Here is an 18736-nt window from a genome sequence, read left to right on the forward strand (position 1 = left end):
TAAAAAGACCGAAATATTCGCAGAACAGCAAATTACACGTTTGTTTACCTCATACGCTTTACGCATTTGCTTTTGCTACAATCTTCGCATGAAGCTGCGCCGTCTCGGTGCTTGCCTTTATGTTGTTGTTTTGTTGCTTTTGTTTACTTTTGGTTTTGTAGTTTTTCTTATTTGTGAATTTGTGTTGTGGTGTGTATTTTCCATTGCTGGTGTGTTGTTGTTGCTGTTTGCGTATTTTACCTTTGTATCGCATTTACATCGCAACTTTATCTGTGACGTTGTCATTGTTTTTGTTTTTGTTGTTGGTATTATTGTTGTTGTTCTGGTTTTGTTGTTGCTATTTACTTTGGTTGCCGTTGATCTTTTGGGAAATTTAGCACTGCCGGCTTGTATCCGCTGTTGCGCTATTGCTGTTGAGAGCAATGCAATGTACATACATGCACACATATGTATATATGTATATGTATATGTACATATTCCCACACATGTGTTTATTTTATATGTGTGGTATGGGGAGAAGGGGATAAGCGGAAACATATGCGGAAGAATAATACTCGCATTTACAAATCCACTTGCCGGATGTGGAGGTGTAATATATGCTTAAAACCATTTACATCCATTCATACGTATTACACATACAAATGTATGTACATATGTATATACACTTTTACTTGCATGCACGCACAGAACTGGTGCGTTCGTGAATCAATAAAAGCGATTGTAGTAAAGGGTGTTTGTATGCGTTTCAAATCTGTGGTTAGTTTACACTTTAGATGAAAGTAAATTGAAAATGAAGATTATGCGTTTGAATTTTTTTGAATTCAAAGACTATTTAAAAAAAAATTTTTAATGAAATTTCGGTCTAATTTGCAAAAAAAGGTCTAAAATATAAAAAAAAAATTATGAAAATATGATTTTCTGAATTTTGGAGTAAAAAGCACAAAGGACATAAGGAAAAAAAAACAAAATACTTTCACTGAAAATTCAATAAATAAATGGAAATAAATAAATATTGAAAAAATATTTTTATAAAAATGTATGGAAATAATTCAAAAAAATTTAAACTTTTTTTTTCTGATTTTCGAAAAAAAACATTGAAGAAAATTTAAAAAAAAATTTAATTTTTATATAAATTTATAAAATAATTCAAATAAAAATTAATTATTATTGTGAACAGAAATAATAAAGAAATAAAAAAAAAAAATTGAAGAGGAATTAATTTTCTGATTTTCGAAAGAAAGACATTGATATAAATTAGAAAAACCCTTCAGTTAAAATTGAAAAAAAAAAAATAATAATATAAACAAATAATTATTCATTTTATAAATTTAATAACTCAATTTTTTGTGTGGTTAAAGAAAAAAGGTAGATATAATTAATTTCAAATAAATAATTTTCATTAAAATATATGTTTTATTATGTTTAAGGTCAGGAACTAAAAACAAATACAAAATGAAACTAAATTATGTAAAATGTAAAAGTAAAAAAAAATGTTATTTAAATATTTGAAAAAAAAATTTAATAAATAGAATGGCTGAGTCAGATTTTTTATATAAGAATTTCATTAAAAATATTTCTTCAATAAAATTTTTTTAATAAATTTAATTCAAATTTCTTTCTTGTAATTAACAAAAAAACTTTTAAAAAAAGTTAATGTGAAAATATTGACTTTTGGAAAGAATAATAAAAAATAATTTTCATGAAAATGTTTGTTTTATTATTTTTAAGGTCAGCAATTAAAAACACATGCAAAACTAAGCTAAATAATTAATTAATAAAAAATAAAAAAAAATATATTTTATAAATTTATTTGAAAAAAAGTAAGGAAGGGCTAAGTTCGGGTGTCACCGAACATTTTATACTCTTGCATGATAAAGTGATAATCGAGATTTCGTTGTCCGTCATTTACATATTTTTTTATTTTGCTGTAAAATTAATTAGAATTAAATTCTGAGAGATTTACCGATATTTTCGGTGAAAAATTAGGTTAGGTTAGGTTAGGCACTGAGTTCTTCGTGTTCGATATCAGGGACCTTGAAAAGTTATAGTCCGACCACGACAATTTTTTCACAAGGGCTACCTCAGCTCAAATACCGTATTTGTGTAAAGTTTTATTCCGCTATGATCATTGGTTTCTAATGTATATATTATACAGAGAAGGCATCAGATGGAATTCAAAATAGCGTTATATTGGAAGAAGGCGTGGTTGTGAACCGATTTCACCCATATTTCGTACATGTCATCAGGGTGTTAAGAAAATGTTATATACCGAATTTCATTGAAATCGGTAGAGCAGTTCCTGAGATATGGTTTTTGGTCCATAAGTGGGCCACGCCCATTTCCAATTTAAAAAAAAGCCTGGGTGCAGCTTCCTTCTGCCATTTCTTCCGTAAAATTTAGTGTTTCTGACGTTTTTTGTTAGTCGGTTAACGCACTTTTAGTGATTTTCAACATAACCTTTGTATGGGAGGTGGGCGTGGTTATTATCCGATTTCTTCCATTTTTGAACTGTATATGGAAATGCCTGAAGGCATTCTGTAGATTCTGTAGAGTTTGGTTGACATAGCTATAGTAGTTTCCGAGATATATACAAGAAACTTAGTAGGGGGCGAAGCCACGCCCATTTTTCCAAAAAAATTACAACCAAATATGCCCCTCCCTAATGCAATCCTTTGTGCCAAATTTCACTTTAACCCTGCCTCGAAGTGGATTATTTATGGCTTAGTTATGACACTTTATAGATTTTCGGTTTCCGCCATTTTGTGGGCGTGGCAGTGGTCCGATTTTGCCCATCTTCGAACTTAATCTTCTTATTGAGCCAAAAAATACGTGTACCAAGTTTCATCAAGATATCTCAACTTCTACTCAAGTTACAGCTTGCACGGACGTACGGACGGATTTCAACTTTGTTGCAAGAGTATAAAAATACTCTTTAAAACATCATCATTTACTTTACATGAATAATTTTCTTATTTTCCCAAATTTGTCTTAAACTTTTCCCTTCAAAAAATTACATACTTTAAATTTAATAACGAAATGTTTGTGTATTTTCTTTCCTTTTCCTCACATATTTTCTCTACTTATCACATCCTTACATCATTAGTCCGCTGATGTCGCACGCTTTACGCACATGTGTGCCAGCACTCACCTCCATCCACAGCATCCTTTATTTTCCACCTATAGGTTGGAAAAACTCGCGCTAAGGCGCTTAAATTCGTGACATATCGAGCCACGTCGTCTCCTCTGTGTGTTACCGTATGCACATATCTACATATTTACCTAGCTGTGTGGCAAATAATCGCGCCAAAAACTCATTACTAATGAAATTTCGGGGTTTTCGTGAGCAAATGCGCTTTGATTCGCATTACATTTGCTTAGCGGCATTAGTGGAAGTTTTCAAATTCTGTTCTTGTTGTTGTTGTACGCCGTAAACTGATTTAAATTAATCAGCCTTAAAACTTTTTGCGAGTTGGCAAGCGCTTTCGCCTGTTGCGAAGTTTTAGTTGCTATAAATATTTATCGAAATTTAACTAAACGCGGATATTGAGTTTTCCCAAACCGGAAGCTGAATTTGAATGTGGTAAATAATTAATTTGAGTGTGGGTTTGGTTTGAAGTTTTCAAAAGTAGGGGATAGAGATTAGACTTTGTCTTGAATAACTTGAATAACTTATGCAATCGTGTCTTTAAGTATTTAAAGGAGAATTGTAGAAGTTAAAAATTAAGTTAAGTTAAAATGGTAGCTGGAATTTGAATTTTAGTTGGTTGTTCAAATGTATATAGATCTCAGATGGCAGTTAACAAACGGATGTTAATGAGTCAGTATTGTCAAACGGATGTCAGATGGTTGTCAGATTGTAGTTGTCTAGTGAATATCATATGAATGACAGATGATAGCTGTCAAAAAGGTAACAGAAGGCAATTATCAATTGGAGATCAGCTCGTAGCTATCCAACGGTCGTGATTTGAATATTAGAAGAATGTCAACGATTTATTGTCAAACGAGTGCCAGAATTCAAATGGATGTCAGGTGATAGTTTGACGGATTAACAGCTGTAGAAGGTTGTCAGATGGCTGTTGCCAACCGATTGCCAGATAAATGTCAGATTGTAGTTCTAAAGTGAATATCATGCGATGCCAGATGGCAGCTGTAAAAAAGATGTCAGAAGGCAGCTGCCGAACGCTTGTCAGTTGGGTGGCAGATGGATGTCAGAAATCCGCTGTCAAATGAATGTCAGAGATCTGCTGTCAAGCGGTTGTCAGTTGGTAGCTGTCGAATGTATTTCAGAGGTCAAATGAGTATCAGGTGTTAGTTTGGGAGATAGACAGTTGTCTTATGGTTGCCAGATGGCTGTTGTCAAATGAATATCAGATTGATAAACGTTTGTCAGTTGGCAGCTGTCAAATGTATATGTCAGAAGTCAAATGAGTATCAGGTGTTAGTTTGGACAGATAGACAGCGGTCTAAAGGTTGTCAGATGGCTAATGTCAAATAAATGTCAGATGGATGTTTGATTGTAACTGTCAAACGGATGTTCGGCGGATTTGAAAATAATATCAGAAGTAAAATGGATGTAAGATAGTACATTTTTGACACATTGACAGCTATCTAACCATTGTGAGATGACGGCTGTCAAATAGTTGTCAGATTACAGCTGTCAAACGGATATATCAGGTTTGAGGTTAGAGTTTGCTTTTGCAACCTACGATTCAAGGCCCAACTCTCTGCTAGTTTGAAAACTACAGGTTTTTGCAACCAAGATCATGTCTCCAAAAAATGTAACCAATTTCCTAAATATAAAAAATCTGAGGTTAGAGCTTAAATTCTCGACTTCATTTGCCAATTCAGACCATGCAAATATTAAAGGACTCTCTATTTTTAACTTTCACCCCGTTTTAGTAAATAGGCCAAATATTTTTCCACTAAAAAACCACTTCACAATATTTGCTTGACATTGACTGACGGCAATACAGCTGCCAGATATTAGAACAGCAGCATATTGGTTGCACTCTCCGCTGGCGGTAAACTAGGTGAGCACGTTTTAGTCAGTGGTGCATTGTGCTTACCTCGCCTCTTTCCTGCAGTCACACAAAAGCATAGTTAGAAGCATGCTTTCAAACATTTACAGATATGTACGAGTATGTATGTACAACTGACAAAAAATTTACTTTTCGCGTTAGTGGCACGTCAGTTGAACCCTACCCGTAACGGTGAAGGCTAAACAAGCACGTTAGCCGCTTGTAACCACAGTGAATATAGCAAAACAATTCGAACAATTGTTGATTTTAGTTGGTTTTTCATTTGTGCATGCTGCATAGCATATTTTTTGCAAGTTTTCTAGGTTAGAATACATGTTTTTTTAAGGTACTTACATACAAGTATGTATGTATATGAGGAGCACATGTGCGTATGTGCGTATGTGTGGATCATATGTGAGTTTGTGTGGACCACATGTGCGTATGTGTGGAACATATGTGCCAGGAAGCACTTTCACGTTTCCCTCAGGCCTTTTCAGCGCGCGCAAAATATTTTGAACATTTCTATCTTTTTGCCGTTCTCAATTTGATGGGTTACGTACCTCGGCGCTGTATATTGGTGTTGAAAAAATGTCACCGGCTTTTTTAGCGGTATCTGAAATTGCTATTCTATTTTCTGCCATATATTGTGTAGTGAAATGAAGTCAGGCGTTACTTTTGAGTGACTTTGAAAAGCGAAACAAGGCGATTGGTTTGATTGGGTATAGCTACAGGCAGTCATAAGAAACAAAGACTTGAAAGAGAAGTAAATAAAATTTCAAATTTGAAGGTTAAAAGAGAAAATACTTCAATTTGACTGCACTGAAGCTTTAATATCTTGCACTGGTGTATTTTTTATGGCATATATGTATGTGCAACTAAATATGAAGAGGTAACCGACGAATAGGTTATTTTTATGACAGCTAGTGGCCCAATGAACAATATATTCGGAGATTATAGCAATGCAATGGAAAATTAGCTGCATTCTATAGCGGCCCGGTCTGAACGATTTGTCCGGAGATTGTAACAATACCTTTGTAAAAAATCCATGCCAAATTTCGTAAAGATACTTTGTCAAATAAAAAAGTTTTCTATACTAGAACTGGTTACTTTCGAAATGAAGCTGTTGACACCGTTATTGTCAATGGACAGCGGTATAGATCGACAAAAACCAACATTTTATGGCCGTAGTTGGAAGAAGTTGATCTTGACATCGTCTGATTCCAACAAGACAGGAACACGTGCCACATAGTACGTGCAACAAACGAACTATTGCGAGAAAAGTTCGAAGATTAGATTATCTCAAGAAATTGTGACATTGAATGGCCATCAAGCAGTTGGGACTTAACACCATTAGATTACTACTAGGCTCTCCTCAAGCTTTTGGAGTCAATATTGAACGTGATATAGTGGTTTATCGTATTTATTCCTTCGTATTAAGAGAGACGGCAATCAATATAATCGGTATTTAAGAGCTCAGGTATATCTGGGCCGATTTCGTCCAATCAATCCCATGATTATATATATGTTATATTTTTCTGAATGTTTGATATATTGTATACCAAAAAAACTGGATACTATAATGCTTATATGTATCTACCTTATCGTACAAAATTAATCGTCTTATCCCAAATATTTTTTTTTTTCATTTCAGATAAAAATATGTCGGAGCAAGTGATATCTCAGAGAGTTTACTTCATAAAAACTACTTGAAAGAAATTAGTACTTCCTCAGAACTCTTAGAATTGTACCAAAAACACATACGGTCTGAGAGCATAGTAAATCAAAATTGCCTCTCTCAGCTAACAAAGAGCGAAATAGTTCACAAAGTGAGCGGCGTGTGCATGTGAACGTGTGGAACGTGATCGATGACGGCATACTCATTTAAGTTGCCGCTTTGTATGCTGCTGCTCACCACACTACTACACACGACAGCAACAACCAGTGAAGAAACACAACAAAAGAGAGATTACAGAATAACAAGAAGGTTCATAGAAATCGGTAGTGAACAAGCATATCTCGCAGAGCCAAGACAAAAAGCGCCAGAATTAATTGAGAAAGCGGAATGGACCATTAAAAAAGGGGAAGGGGAGTATATAAAACAAAAAGCGGGTCGCGATGAGTTATACCAGAATGCGAAAAAGGCGGCGAAAAAAGTGTGGAGTATGGATAAGTCACACAGAGAAAATAAGGAGCATATATTGGCTGAAAAAGAGAGTGCTATGAATTTTAGCAAAGACAGAAACCAAAGTGATGTGAAAAAATTAAGAAAAAATCTTGTGAATGTGAAAACCATTACGCTGCCTACATTTTCCAAAGAACAAACTAACACAGCTGCCACTCACAACAATTCAAAACTCGACGGCAAAGCACTTACATCTGCTCCTACCCTGCACACACTCAATTCTCCCGCAAATCATATCAGAGCAGCACCAACGCCACAATGGGTGGCACCGCGCTTTAAGCGGCAACAAGCTGCGTCTTCACTCAAAACACAGCAGAGCGCCTTTCAAGGTGGTCTCACTTCCTACTCGAGTGCCGGCAACACAGCAGTGCACTACAATCCATTGCCCGCTGTGCCCTTGCCGCCACCGCCACCTTTTCCCGGTAATTTCGCCATTTCACCATTTAGTGGTGGCGCCAAGCAAACAACCAGCGGCCACAATATTTTGAATGCCTTTGCATTTGCCGGCACCGGGAGCTCGTCCTCGGCTGTCTCACATCATGCGCGCAGTAATTCGCTTTGTGGTGGCGTCCTCAAGTCGCGCTACGGCAACATACAGACACCAAATTTTCCGCACAAATTCCCAACACCCATCGAGTGTGTGTGGGTAATTGATGCCTCCGAGCTGCCAATTACAACTTCTACGTCCGCGTCGACTGGCGCAGGCGGTGGTGGAGGCAGCACCAACATCTCAATTATCGTTTACCTAACGCAATTGTATGTTTTGGGCGGCCTCAAGTTCACCGAGTATATGTACTATTCGGATGATTATAAGGTGCCGGCGCATCGTGTGTTCACACTTACCGAGGATGACGTCACACAGGTAGCATGGGTGCAATTTAGTAGTCAGTATCTTGAGATACGTTTCACGATGCCATCGTTGGATGGCACACATTTGCGCGCCTTAGATCGTCTGCTGGATGTGTACGGCTTCAATATTACGTACGAGGTGCAGCAGGAGGTGAAAACCTATCAGTGCAATACATTGCAGTGTCGATTTCTCGGCCATTGTTATGCGAAGGCGGATTACAGGTGAGTGCAACAAGCAATTAATTGGTTGGGATTTTGGTTTTCTTATGTGAGTTACTGAACTATCTCTTGGGCGGGCATTGTGGTGCGGAAGTATGTACTACTCACGTCTCTAGCATCAGTTTCGCTGAAGAATTTGTTAATTAAAATTATCAGATAAGGTTGAGGTAGGCTCTTTTTAAAGGCAAAAATGTATATAGAGATCTTAGTCGTTAACAGTATGAATCAGAACATGATTCTTTATTAACTATATCCCAATTTTCTTGCTTTTAAATGTATTCGGCTGACGGTTTGCCAAAGATTCTGCGAGTAATGTTTCCGGACGTTACGTTCAGGTCGTTCCTTGTCTTCCAAGTTAAAATGCGCTGCTGAAGGCGTTTCGGACATCTAAAGTCGCCAACTACACTAATCTTTTGTACTTTCTAAAGCCGTGTTGTCTAGAGAAGGGTGCTCCAGCTTCGTTGATAGCCGCTTCGAGTATGGGTATAAGCAGCCTTTCCTGCTAGTATCAAGCATGCAAAGTGGACGGTATGTTGTTGGCAAGTTGGGATCTCCTATACTCTTACTGATTAGCACCAGTCGTTGCTTTTTCCAGGGTTCAGGAAATATTCCGGCAAGCGCTATACATATTCGGTAGTAGTGCCGATCGCTCTTAAGCTATTTTTTTCAGAATATATGTTGTTATCCAGTCTGGGCTCGATGATTTGTTGGTCTTGAGCTCTGCAGTCTCTGGTTAGCTCTTCGAGGGTAAACTTTGGGATTTTTGGGAATCTTGAAACTTGTCACTATCCCTTTGTGCGTTTTGTTAACATTCTCCCGCAGTTCCTTCCATTTTTTCTTTTTTCTGTCATCGTTGCTCATTTTGTTCATTTGAATTGCTCGGCTTTTCGGGATGCGGCTCCTCTGCGCCTAGATCTCTTGTTGTATCTGCGAAGCCGGCGACATGTACGTCTGAGTTGTGCGATGTTTTCAGTCCACCAGTGAACTGCTACTTTATGTTTACTATGGAAAGCCTTGGTCATTGCTTTTTGACAGACTCTTGTTATAATAAGCATTGTGTCTTCGACAATTTTTCTTGGAACTATGGGGGAGAAACTGGTTGTTTATTGCGGATATTAGTTCTGCAGTATTTATTTTTTTACTTTCGTGTTCCAGTGTTTTTCTTGTTCTGGTTAACGTTTGTTCCGGTGTCGATCGTGAAAGAAATGTACGCTGCCAGTGTAACCCTCATAGATTTTCGATTTCTTTATTGAGCCTGCCATGCGTTCTGTTGATAGGGTCTGGTGTGGTTTTCTCGCATCCCGGTCTTTTAAATGTGGCTGCATTTCCCGTGTTGAGCACTAATAGACTAAGACACACAGTTATTTCTTGACTGCGCTTTCATCTTGAGCCCGTGTTTGGCATACCCCACTCTACTTCTTTCGAATTTTGGTCTCCGGCGATAATTAGTTGACCTTGTACGGACCGGGCTGTGTCATCAGTATTGTCGAGTTTTTCTTTTAGTATTTAGTATTCAAAATTTAGTATTGAGTATTTGATTAAATTTTACTCTACCGTTAAGTACACTTTTCTAAACATTTCAAAGCTTGAAATTCCCTGTTGCATGAGAAATATATATCCATCATCACTACCACATTTAATACCTCAATTCACAAAAACAAAACTAACACAGCCTCTGTCGTATTCAATTACTTCTTCGTTTGTGTGCTTGTTTGCTGCTTTGTTGCACCTGTGACATGGCATTCTTGTAAACTCACACGTATTTTGGTCTACTTATTTACTGTCATTCGTATGAACTTGTAGGTCTAATAGACAGCAGCACCTTTGTGACCTGAGCATAATGTCAAGACTTACTTAAGTGTTACGTAATTAAGTTAGACGCACAAGCAACAGCAATACCTAGATGCTCGGCTGTTCCATGTGTGTGTGTGTGTGTGTGTGTGTGTGAGACACATACACATGAAGGCGTTTTTATGACTACTTTTCCAATAAAAGTATCCGTGTCGTAGTCAAAAGGCAACACGAAACCTGTCATTCCATTACATTTCCTTTTATTTGACATTCATCAAAGACGTCAATACAAAAGCATATTACATACACTTTGCTTTTCTTGGTTTTGTTGTTGTATTTGTCAACAAGGTTGGTTGCAGTTGTTGCCACGCTATGCAGAGACTCAGTTTTGTTTTGTTTTTGTTTTTGTTCTGGAAAGTAGAGCATTTTTTCATATGTTTCGAGGTTATTTGTTGCTAAAGGACTTTCACTTTGTATTTGTAAGGATGTGTTAATTGAAAGGAAAGTGTGTGTGTGATCGCACATGCTTTTGTGCACGTGTAGTGAAATGTTACGTATACGCCATGTATATATTTATTGTATATGACTTATGGCATTGGTTCAGTGAATATAGGGATAATTTAATACTTTTTCAAAAGCTTATATTGCTTTTTGGATCATAGGTATCATGGGTTAGCTGTAAATTCAATATAAGAAGTAAAGAGTTATTATAGATGTTCTTTGTCAAAACTGTATGAGAAAGTTACTGTGGAAGTTTTTATTAAAATGTTCAGAATGAAGAATGAAAATTTAAACAATTTTAATAAGTTCAGTTCTATATTAATAGCACTAAGTATTTTCAACCTCCACGAAAACACTAGATTAGAGTCATTTTGCGACTGTGATAATAGAGGCTGTTTCTTGCTAATTATGGCTTGCTGAAAGATTGTTTGTCTTGAAATCAAAGGGTGTAGGTGTCAAACCACCACCATTTTCTAAAATTACTTAAATAGCTGTGGCTGATGGAAAAATTCTTAATTAAGGCTTTATAGAATTTATATATGTAGATAGTATGTATTAAAAAACCTATGAAAATTGCATACAGCAATAATTAAAAAGCTGAATATCTCGAGAAGTATTTATGATAGCGAGTTTGACCTTGGACCTTTTTTAAAGCAAATAAAATTTCCTACATATTTGTCATGAACCTTTTTCCTAAACCTCCTGTCATTTACGAGATATATACAAAAATATGCGAAATTCTTGGAAAAATCAGGTTTAGAGTCCCGTACTACCTCGCCGGTGTGAGTTACGACTTTGTTGCACTGGGCTCTTTTACAATGAACAATTCTGAGAAATATGCATCTAAAGTCAAAGTGATGCCATAAAATACCTCTGATCTGTAGGAATTTAAAGATAAAAACTCACGATTGCAGTGTATTTTCTATGGAAAATTTTTACACGCCTTGGTCCAGACTTAATGTTAATATTAAGGACTGAAAATTTCAGGCAATTTTGCTTAAGGTATTCCCAAGGAAATTTCGTGACAGAACTGAAAAAAATTAATAGTTCAAAAAAAAAAAAATACCTTAATGTATAAACTTTATAGGGTCTCCGATGCTTTCTTCTGGGTGTTACAAACCTTGTGGCAAACTTAATATACCTTGTTCAGGGTATAACAACTTCGTTGTATCTTAAACTTCTCATCATCTCGTTCTCTGTTACATTTAGTAATGTTCCACTACACTTCCTTCAATATACTTTACTACTTTAGTACTATCACCATTTGTCAGCTTACCGTTGCTCACTTAACTTCTTTTTACAGCGCGCAATCAGTGCTTAAAACTTAAAGTTTATAAATTGTCATGCAGCAAATTAGCTGCACGATTTCTTTGCAACAACAATTATGCCCACAACTCGTCTAATGCCGCCACTTCAAAGTCAATTAAGTTGTAGTAAAGTTTTCCTTCGAAGTTAAGTTGAGTTAAAAAATTTAAACAACTTTTTTTTTCATTTTCCACACTGCAGTGTCAAGGCAGGGAATTTGCAAAACTAATTAGTTGTAATTATGCAATATGCCAGTAGAGGCGGAAGAATGACTGACGCTGCCGGAGAAAGGCTTTACTTTTTTCACTGCTCCCACTTTTTTCTTACACTTCTTCCAGTGCTTTTGAATACTCATTGCCATGCATACTTAATATTTTGTTTATACATTTACATTTATGACGGTACATTACGGAAATATGTAAGTTTTGGGGAAGAACTTTCTAGCAGCATTGAAGTATTGCATTACGCTTGCTGCATAAATCTTAATTTGCGCATTTCACTGTCAGCGACAAAATGCGAAAGCGGCGCAAAGAGTAAGAAAATATACCATACATACACATATATACATATATTATAGATATACATATATATATATACAAAGCAAGTATAGCGCAGACCAAAACTTCGGAGTTGCTGCCGCCATCACTGCCAGCAGTCATCATTATTGCCAACCTTAGCCCTAGCGTTCCTCATGCTGTCAGCGTTTTTTATTACTGCTCTTGTTGTTGTTGTTCTTTGTTTAAATATTTATGGTGACTTCCGCGTCTTTTGAGCGATTTGGCCGCACATTAGGCCACAGTTATGCGCAGCTAAGTGTTGATAAATGACAAAATTTGTAGAACTAGACGAAGCACAGCGAAGCGCGGAAGAAAAAATACTTGGAAAAAGTATTTCGTTGAATTATTTAAATTTGTTTTTAGGCAATTCTAGGCAAACTGTAGTCAATTTCCAACTAGAAGCAAACATTCTTTCTTTTCCAATTTATCCACTAATTCATAATGGCATTTTTATAGAAGTGTGGGCGGCTTAAACACAATGTATGTTCTACCTTAACTTGTGTTGGCTTGACACGTGGGTTGATTAATACTTTTAAGTACGAAGAAACAAAGTATAAAAATCTGTTCGCAATTTGTTAACTCTAGAACAGCAGAATGTAAGAGGAAAGTACATGTTAAAATTATCGAAAATGTGAGGCGGCTAATTCTCTACCAATAATATAAAGGATGGCCCATTTCAAAGTTTCCCACCTTAAAAAAAAAAACTACAGAAACTTCTTTCAATGGGGAATGGTTATTATCACCCGAAAGAACACTCTTTGGCATGTATTTTTGAACATCATCTCTTACAAATGTTGGTCGCGGCTACATCTCAGATAGTCCATCCGTTGAGTTCAGTTTTCGAAGACTCGTTCGAGCATTCGACTGGTTACTGGCGAATGACACACGTGATGTTTTGCTTCAAGGCCTGAATGGAAGAGGGACTGTTCGCATAGACTTAAGACTTCATATATCTTCACAGGAAAAAAGTCTAACGGCATGATATCACGCGATCTTTGTGCCGAATCGAACAGCCCAAATGTGAAATTATTTGCTCACTGACGTGTTCTCTCAATAAATCCAATGATTGATGCGATGTGTGGGAAGTCGTGCCGTCTTGTTGAAACCTTGGCATGGTGCGATAACAGTCGTCATGTCGGTTACGTTCTTACCGTGTTGCTCATTGTTTTTTCGATATCTGCGGTTTCGGGCATCATTAATTTGTTCGGAAGGAACAGGTTGTCAATAAGGTATTCTATTTGGCCGTATTTGTGTAAGAACATCCCTCGAAAACGGCCGGAATAATGGACGTTTGCGGATAAAGCCCTCGCGTCGGTTGGGCGCCAGGCGGATAAACGGTGGGTTATTATTATTATAACCCCTGTGTTCTATGGTCGTGGCTTTTAAATCTTAAATTTACTCGAAGCCTTGACAATTTTTGTTGGAAATTTTCTACAAATTTGTGGTTTCAAACCTGCCAAATCTCTTAATGTCTCGATTACAGTAAAGACCTTGGATACTTATAAAAAATAGTTCAATGATGTGGTGGGCCTTCTACCTCGAATTTGCTTACATTTTCTGGTTTTATGAAAAACCTGAAACAAGTTTTTGTTACTCTAAAAGGTCACTGGTTACTAAAACTGTAAAAACGGTAAATTGGTTAGTAAACTGCGTTTGCCACACCACTGCTTCAAAAATATTTGATTCTGCGGGTTTGAATAATTCAACTTTCAATTTCCACAATCTGGAACGGTTTAAATTTTGTATTCACCCCGATTTGGAGTTTTAAATTTACTAATACATACATGCGCCACTGAAGCACCCTCATCGAAATATTCCCGAAACGTTAACTGATTGCAATTGCACTTCGTTTTCAATGGAACACACCCGTCAAGGGCGTGCAACCGGCACTACAAATTGCCTGCAAATAATTTCCCAACAATTTAAACTCAACAAAAGCACGTTGCACCATAAACAGTTATGGGGCAGTCGAGCGCAAAATTTGCGAACCGAAAATAAATAAATTCAAATAAATAAATAAGTAAATATGCAAAGGCGTGGGAGTGGCGAGAGGGGGCGGCAACAAAATATGTGTGCCACCCTATGCCAATAAAGTAAATATTTTTGCGACGAACAACGTAATTGTTGTTGTGTTTACTGTTATTGCAGTACCATTTTTTTGCTTTTGTTTTTGTTTTTGTGCGTTTTATATTTCATTGTGTTTACACGCTGTTTGCCCCCATTTGCGGAAAATGCAATTCGGCAGGCCGCCCGTCCTTTCCTCATCACTAAGGCAACCGCGAGGGTCCAGCCCTCTGGCCACGCCCGCACTGCAGTGGCAAGCACGTTTGCAACACGTTCGGCAAACACGGCGAAAACAATTGTTGAAGTGTTGCAAACACTGAACTAACTTTTTTTCACAGCACTGCTTATTATTACCGTTATTATTTGTGTTTTTTTTTGTTGGCTCGCTGTGGCAGCGACTGCAAATAGTACGTGCAACAAAAACCAATACCAATACAAAAGTTACAATTAAACAAGAAAAAGTGTGAAATAGCGCCATTGATGTTGTTGTTTGCCATTGTTTTCGTTATTACTTGCATATACATTTTTTTGTTGCTGTTGTTGGCCAAATAGCCGTATATTGCCGAAATGTGCAACAACGGCGCTGCCACCAAACAAAAAGTGTACTTTTTGAAGCACCGTTATGAGCTGGCTTGTATGTGTGTAGGCAAGTTTATGCTTTGAAAAGCTCAGCTAAATGGTTGTGTGCGCATATAACGGCTTTTAAAGTGTGAAAGCGCAAAGGTGTGAAGTGGGAGTGTGTGTTTTTATAAGTGTGGCAGCACTAAAGCGTACACAATGCGAGTGTATTGCGTGTTAAACTGCCAATATCGTTGAGCATTTCAAGTGTTTGCCCTTTTCAGTTAGCAACTTTCATCAGAACCTTCATACACATATGTATGTATACGCATCCACATGATCAATGAAACACACCCTATACATATGTATGTATGTATGTACATATATACGCACATACTTACATATAAACAAACATACATTCATATAACCATTGTTGCTCTGTTTGAAAATATTCGAATTTAAATTTAAAGGAATTTATAAAGGAAATCAGTTATATTTTAAATCCAATCAAAGAGTTCAAGGGTTGCCACCTGTTGCAAATTTTTGAGTAAAGAATTTATTAGTGCAGAAATAATTTTGGAAAAAGTTGCCAGCCGTCAAATATTTTATTTTTATTTTGAATTTACCAAAGATTTCGAATGTTGCCACCTGTTGAAAATTAATATGTAAATGAATCACAAGTTAAAAATTGTTTTGAGAAGGTTTACTAAATGTTTAAATGTTTTATTTGTATTTTGAGTTTTATCAAGGTGTTCGAAGGTTGCCACCTGTAGACAATTTTTTGGTAACGAAATCATAAGTTAAGAAAGAGTTTAAGGTAGGCTTGCTAAGTGTTTAGTGTTAAAATTTTGGGTGTTATTATCCAATTCTTGGAATTTATCAAAGAGTTGAAAATTTTTAAATAAAAAAGTAGCAAGTTAAGAAATAATTTTATGAGAGGTTTTTAACTGTTTAAATATGATAAATAATTTTTGGCTATTATTAAAAAATTCGAAGGTTGCCACTTGTTTCAAAATTTTAAGTAAAGAATTTTTAATTAAAAAAATAAGTTTGAGAAGGCGTGCTAATTGTTTAACTATTTCCTTTTATTTTGCATTTTAGCAATCAAATTGAGGCTGCCACCTGTTGAAAATTTTTAATGCAAAAAAATTATTTAATTAAACTAATGAACTAGTAACGTTATACTACGAGGCTGATCCGATATGTAGAAAGTTAGAAATCAATTAATGTTTTGCACTGCGTCCTGTGGTCCTTTGTGCCCTTGATCGGATTTGTACTTAGCCTATAAAACGAACTCCAAAATATAAAAAGTGGTTATTTATTTCTTACAATAGTCTGCTATTATCTCGATAGGAGTAAATACTCCAATTCCAACTCATCCCCGACTGAAAAGGATGATATCTGGAAATCTGCATAGTGGGGATGATGAAAGGGGATCCAAGCAGCATGTACCTTGTATCTTGATACGAACATAGAAAAGCTTACACCAATCTAAAAAAAAAAATTATTTATCGACACGGTTTGTAAGCCAGGCGAATAAAGTGGCTGAGCGACCCAATAAAACAACCCAATTTGAGAGGGTTGTTCCGAAATTGAAGATGATTTGGCTTCGTATGCTGCTTTAATTTTGGGATAAGGCCATAAGCAGGCCCAGACAGGGTTCAACCTCCAGAACTTCATAAAGGTTTGATATTTTGATTAATATACAAGCCTACAGTCACCATCCAACGAAGGAGATGTAAGCAAAGATGTGGAGGAGAACTGTTTCTATAGTCTACCAACCTCTTTCGGGCCTAGCCCGTGGGTAGTAGGTAGTACTAGTGACTCCATGTTTAGCCATCGGCCATGAAACTATGCAGAAACCCGTTCAGATTGCGCTCAAATAGTATTAGAATATTACCTAACGATTTTCTTAGGTATATTCTATTTCAGTTATTCCACTTTTACCAATTTGAAATTGTAAACTTTTGGAGTTGTTATCGTCCGCCATAGTCCTTTTCGGAGTTACTGAAGTGCCATCAACTTGAAATTAAACAAAGTTGAGCAAAACACACCCTTGAACACTTTAAAATTAGATTTTAGTTATTTTTGTGCCCCAACAAGCTTTTCTACTGTTTTTTCTACTCAAAGAAGAATTTGTCATTCATATGAGAAGCCTTAAACGCTATATACCCTTCATTCCCAAAAACTTTAACCAATACTTCAAAACACACTTCAAAGAACAAAAAAGAACGAAAAACTCAGAAAGGCTACAAAACCAAACAACTCAAAACACTGCAGTAAAATTTTTATCGCCACTCGCACGCTTGACCAACTCTAGCAGTGGCCCTGTTGCAAGGGTGGCGGCTAAAGTTATAAGCACAGCGGTAAATGTCGCATGAAACAGCGATTGTCAAATGAAGCTGCTGAAAGAAACTGAGAAGACACAAGCGGTGGAAGATAGTGCGCTAACTGTAAAACTGTAAAAGAATATCCGCAAACACGCAAGCGTAGTTTGGGGATTTGTGCTTGCGGTAAGTAACATTTCAGCTTAGTGTACTGAGGCGCAAAGTAATAAATTCACCAGCTGCAAGCCTATAAATAAAATTCTATTAAACGATATGGTTAAGTGGACACGTAAACGCACTTTAGAAGTTTTATGCTTTATACACATGTTAGCTTCCGGTGGGCTAGGCACTTGTAGAAGGTTTCGAGGTCAATGAAACTTACGTGATTTGGGTGTATATTTTATTAAAAATACGGTTTTTTGTTTAAGAAAAGGTTTACCGCGCAAATTATAAAAGCTTGTCCTTGCGCGCTGACCTTTTCTTACTGTATTACAAATTCAGGTTAACTTTTTCATTGCATATAATGCATGTAGTGGGGGAATCAATTTTAAGCTTTTGTAGAGAAAAATGTTATTTTTAATATTTTAAATGAACTAAGTGCTGTAGTGATAGAAGGATATTTTGTTTTAGGTAAAATATCTAAGAAACTAGGGTATTACACTTTTCAATATGTTCTTACTGATTTATTTGTATGTTCTTTTCGTTTTTGTCTTTCTAATTATTTTCAGAATTTCGTGTTCTATTTATTCCAATCATTCAAATAATTACGCAGTCTCAAATAATAACATTATTTGCTGTTCTTTTCTTTTGCCTCATAACATATCACTCATACGTCATGTAGCACAATGCCTTTATGCCCTTAAGCTTAACAATACATAGCTCATAAATTAATGTTTGCACTCGACTGCGTGTCTGCATGCAGAAAGCATATATTTCCGCTAAAATTAAGCGCTTTAAGCCCTTATAAAAAATGATTTAATGAAAAATCTGTTAGTTTATCAATTTTCTCTAATTTTTTAACACGCTTGTTGTTGGAAGCAAATAAAAACGAGCTTTTTTTATAGTAGTGCATTGTTGGCAAACTGATTTTCATTGTTATATCGAAAATTTATATCTGAAATTAATAATATTCAAACAGGCGTTAGCCATTTTTTACTCCAATTATTTATTTATCTAATGTCGAAATGTTTTTGAATGGCCTCTGGCTTTTGTTGTAGCATCCGTGTTCGCTTTTGTGGCCTTTGTTGGATTTAACATGTTCTATTTATTGTAAAAATATTAATTTTAGAAATATGCCATTGAAAATATTTTATGACATATTGTCAAAATAGCTTAATGAAAAATATTGTCATAAATAATTTGTTA

The 18736-nt window shown here is 36.1% G+C and overlaps 1 protein-coding gene across 1 annotated transcript in view; it reads left to right on the forward strand.

Moving 5' to 3' along the window:
• Window positions 1-6676: 6676 nt before the first annotated feature.
• LOC109579481 (uncharacterized) overlaps window positions 6677-18736 on the forward strand; it is a 319803-nt gene continuing 307743 nt past the window's right edge. The window contains exon 1 of the mRNA XM_049446659.1: window positions 6677-8271. Coding sequence (XP_049302616.1) covers window positions 6884-8271 — 1388 coding nt within the window. The 5' untranslated portion in view covers window positions 6677-6883. The remainder of the gene's footprint in view (window positions 8272-18736) is intronic.

Source organism: Bactrocera dorsalis, chromosome 1 (assembly GCF_023373825.1).
Source record: "Bactrocera dorsalis isolate Fly_Bdor chromosome 1, ASM2337382v1, whole genome shotgun sequence".
Lineage (NCBI taxonomy): Eukaryota > Metazoa > Arthropoda > Insecta > Diptera > Tephritidae > Bactrocera > Bactrocera dorsalis.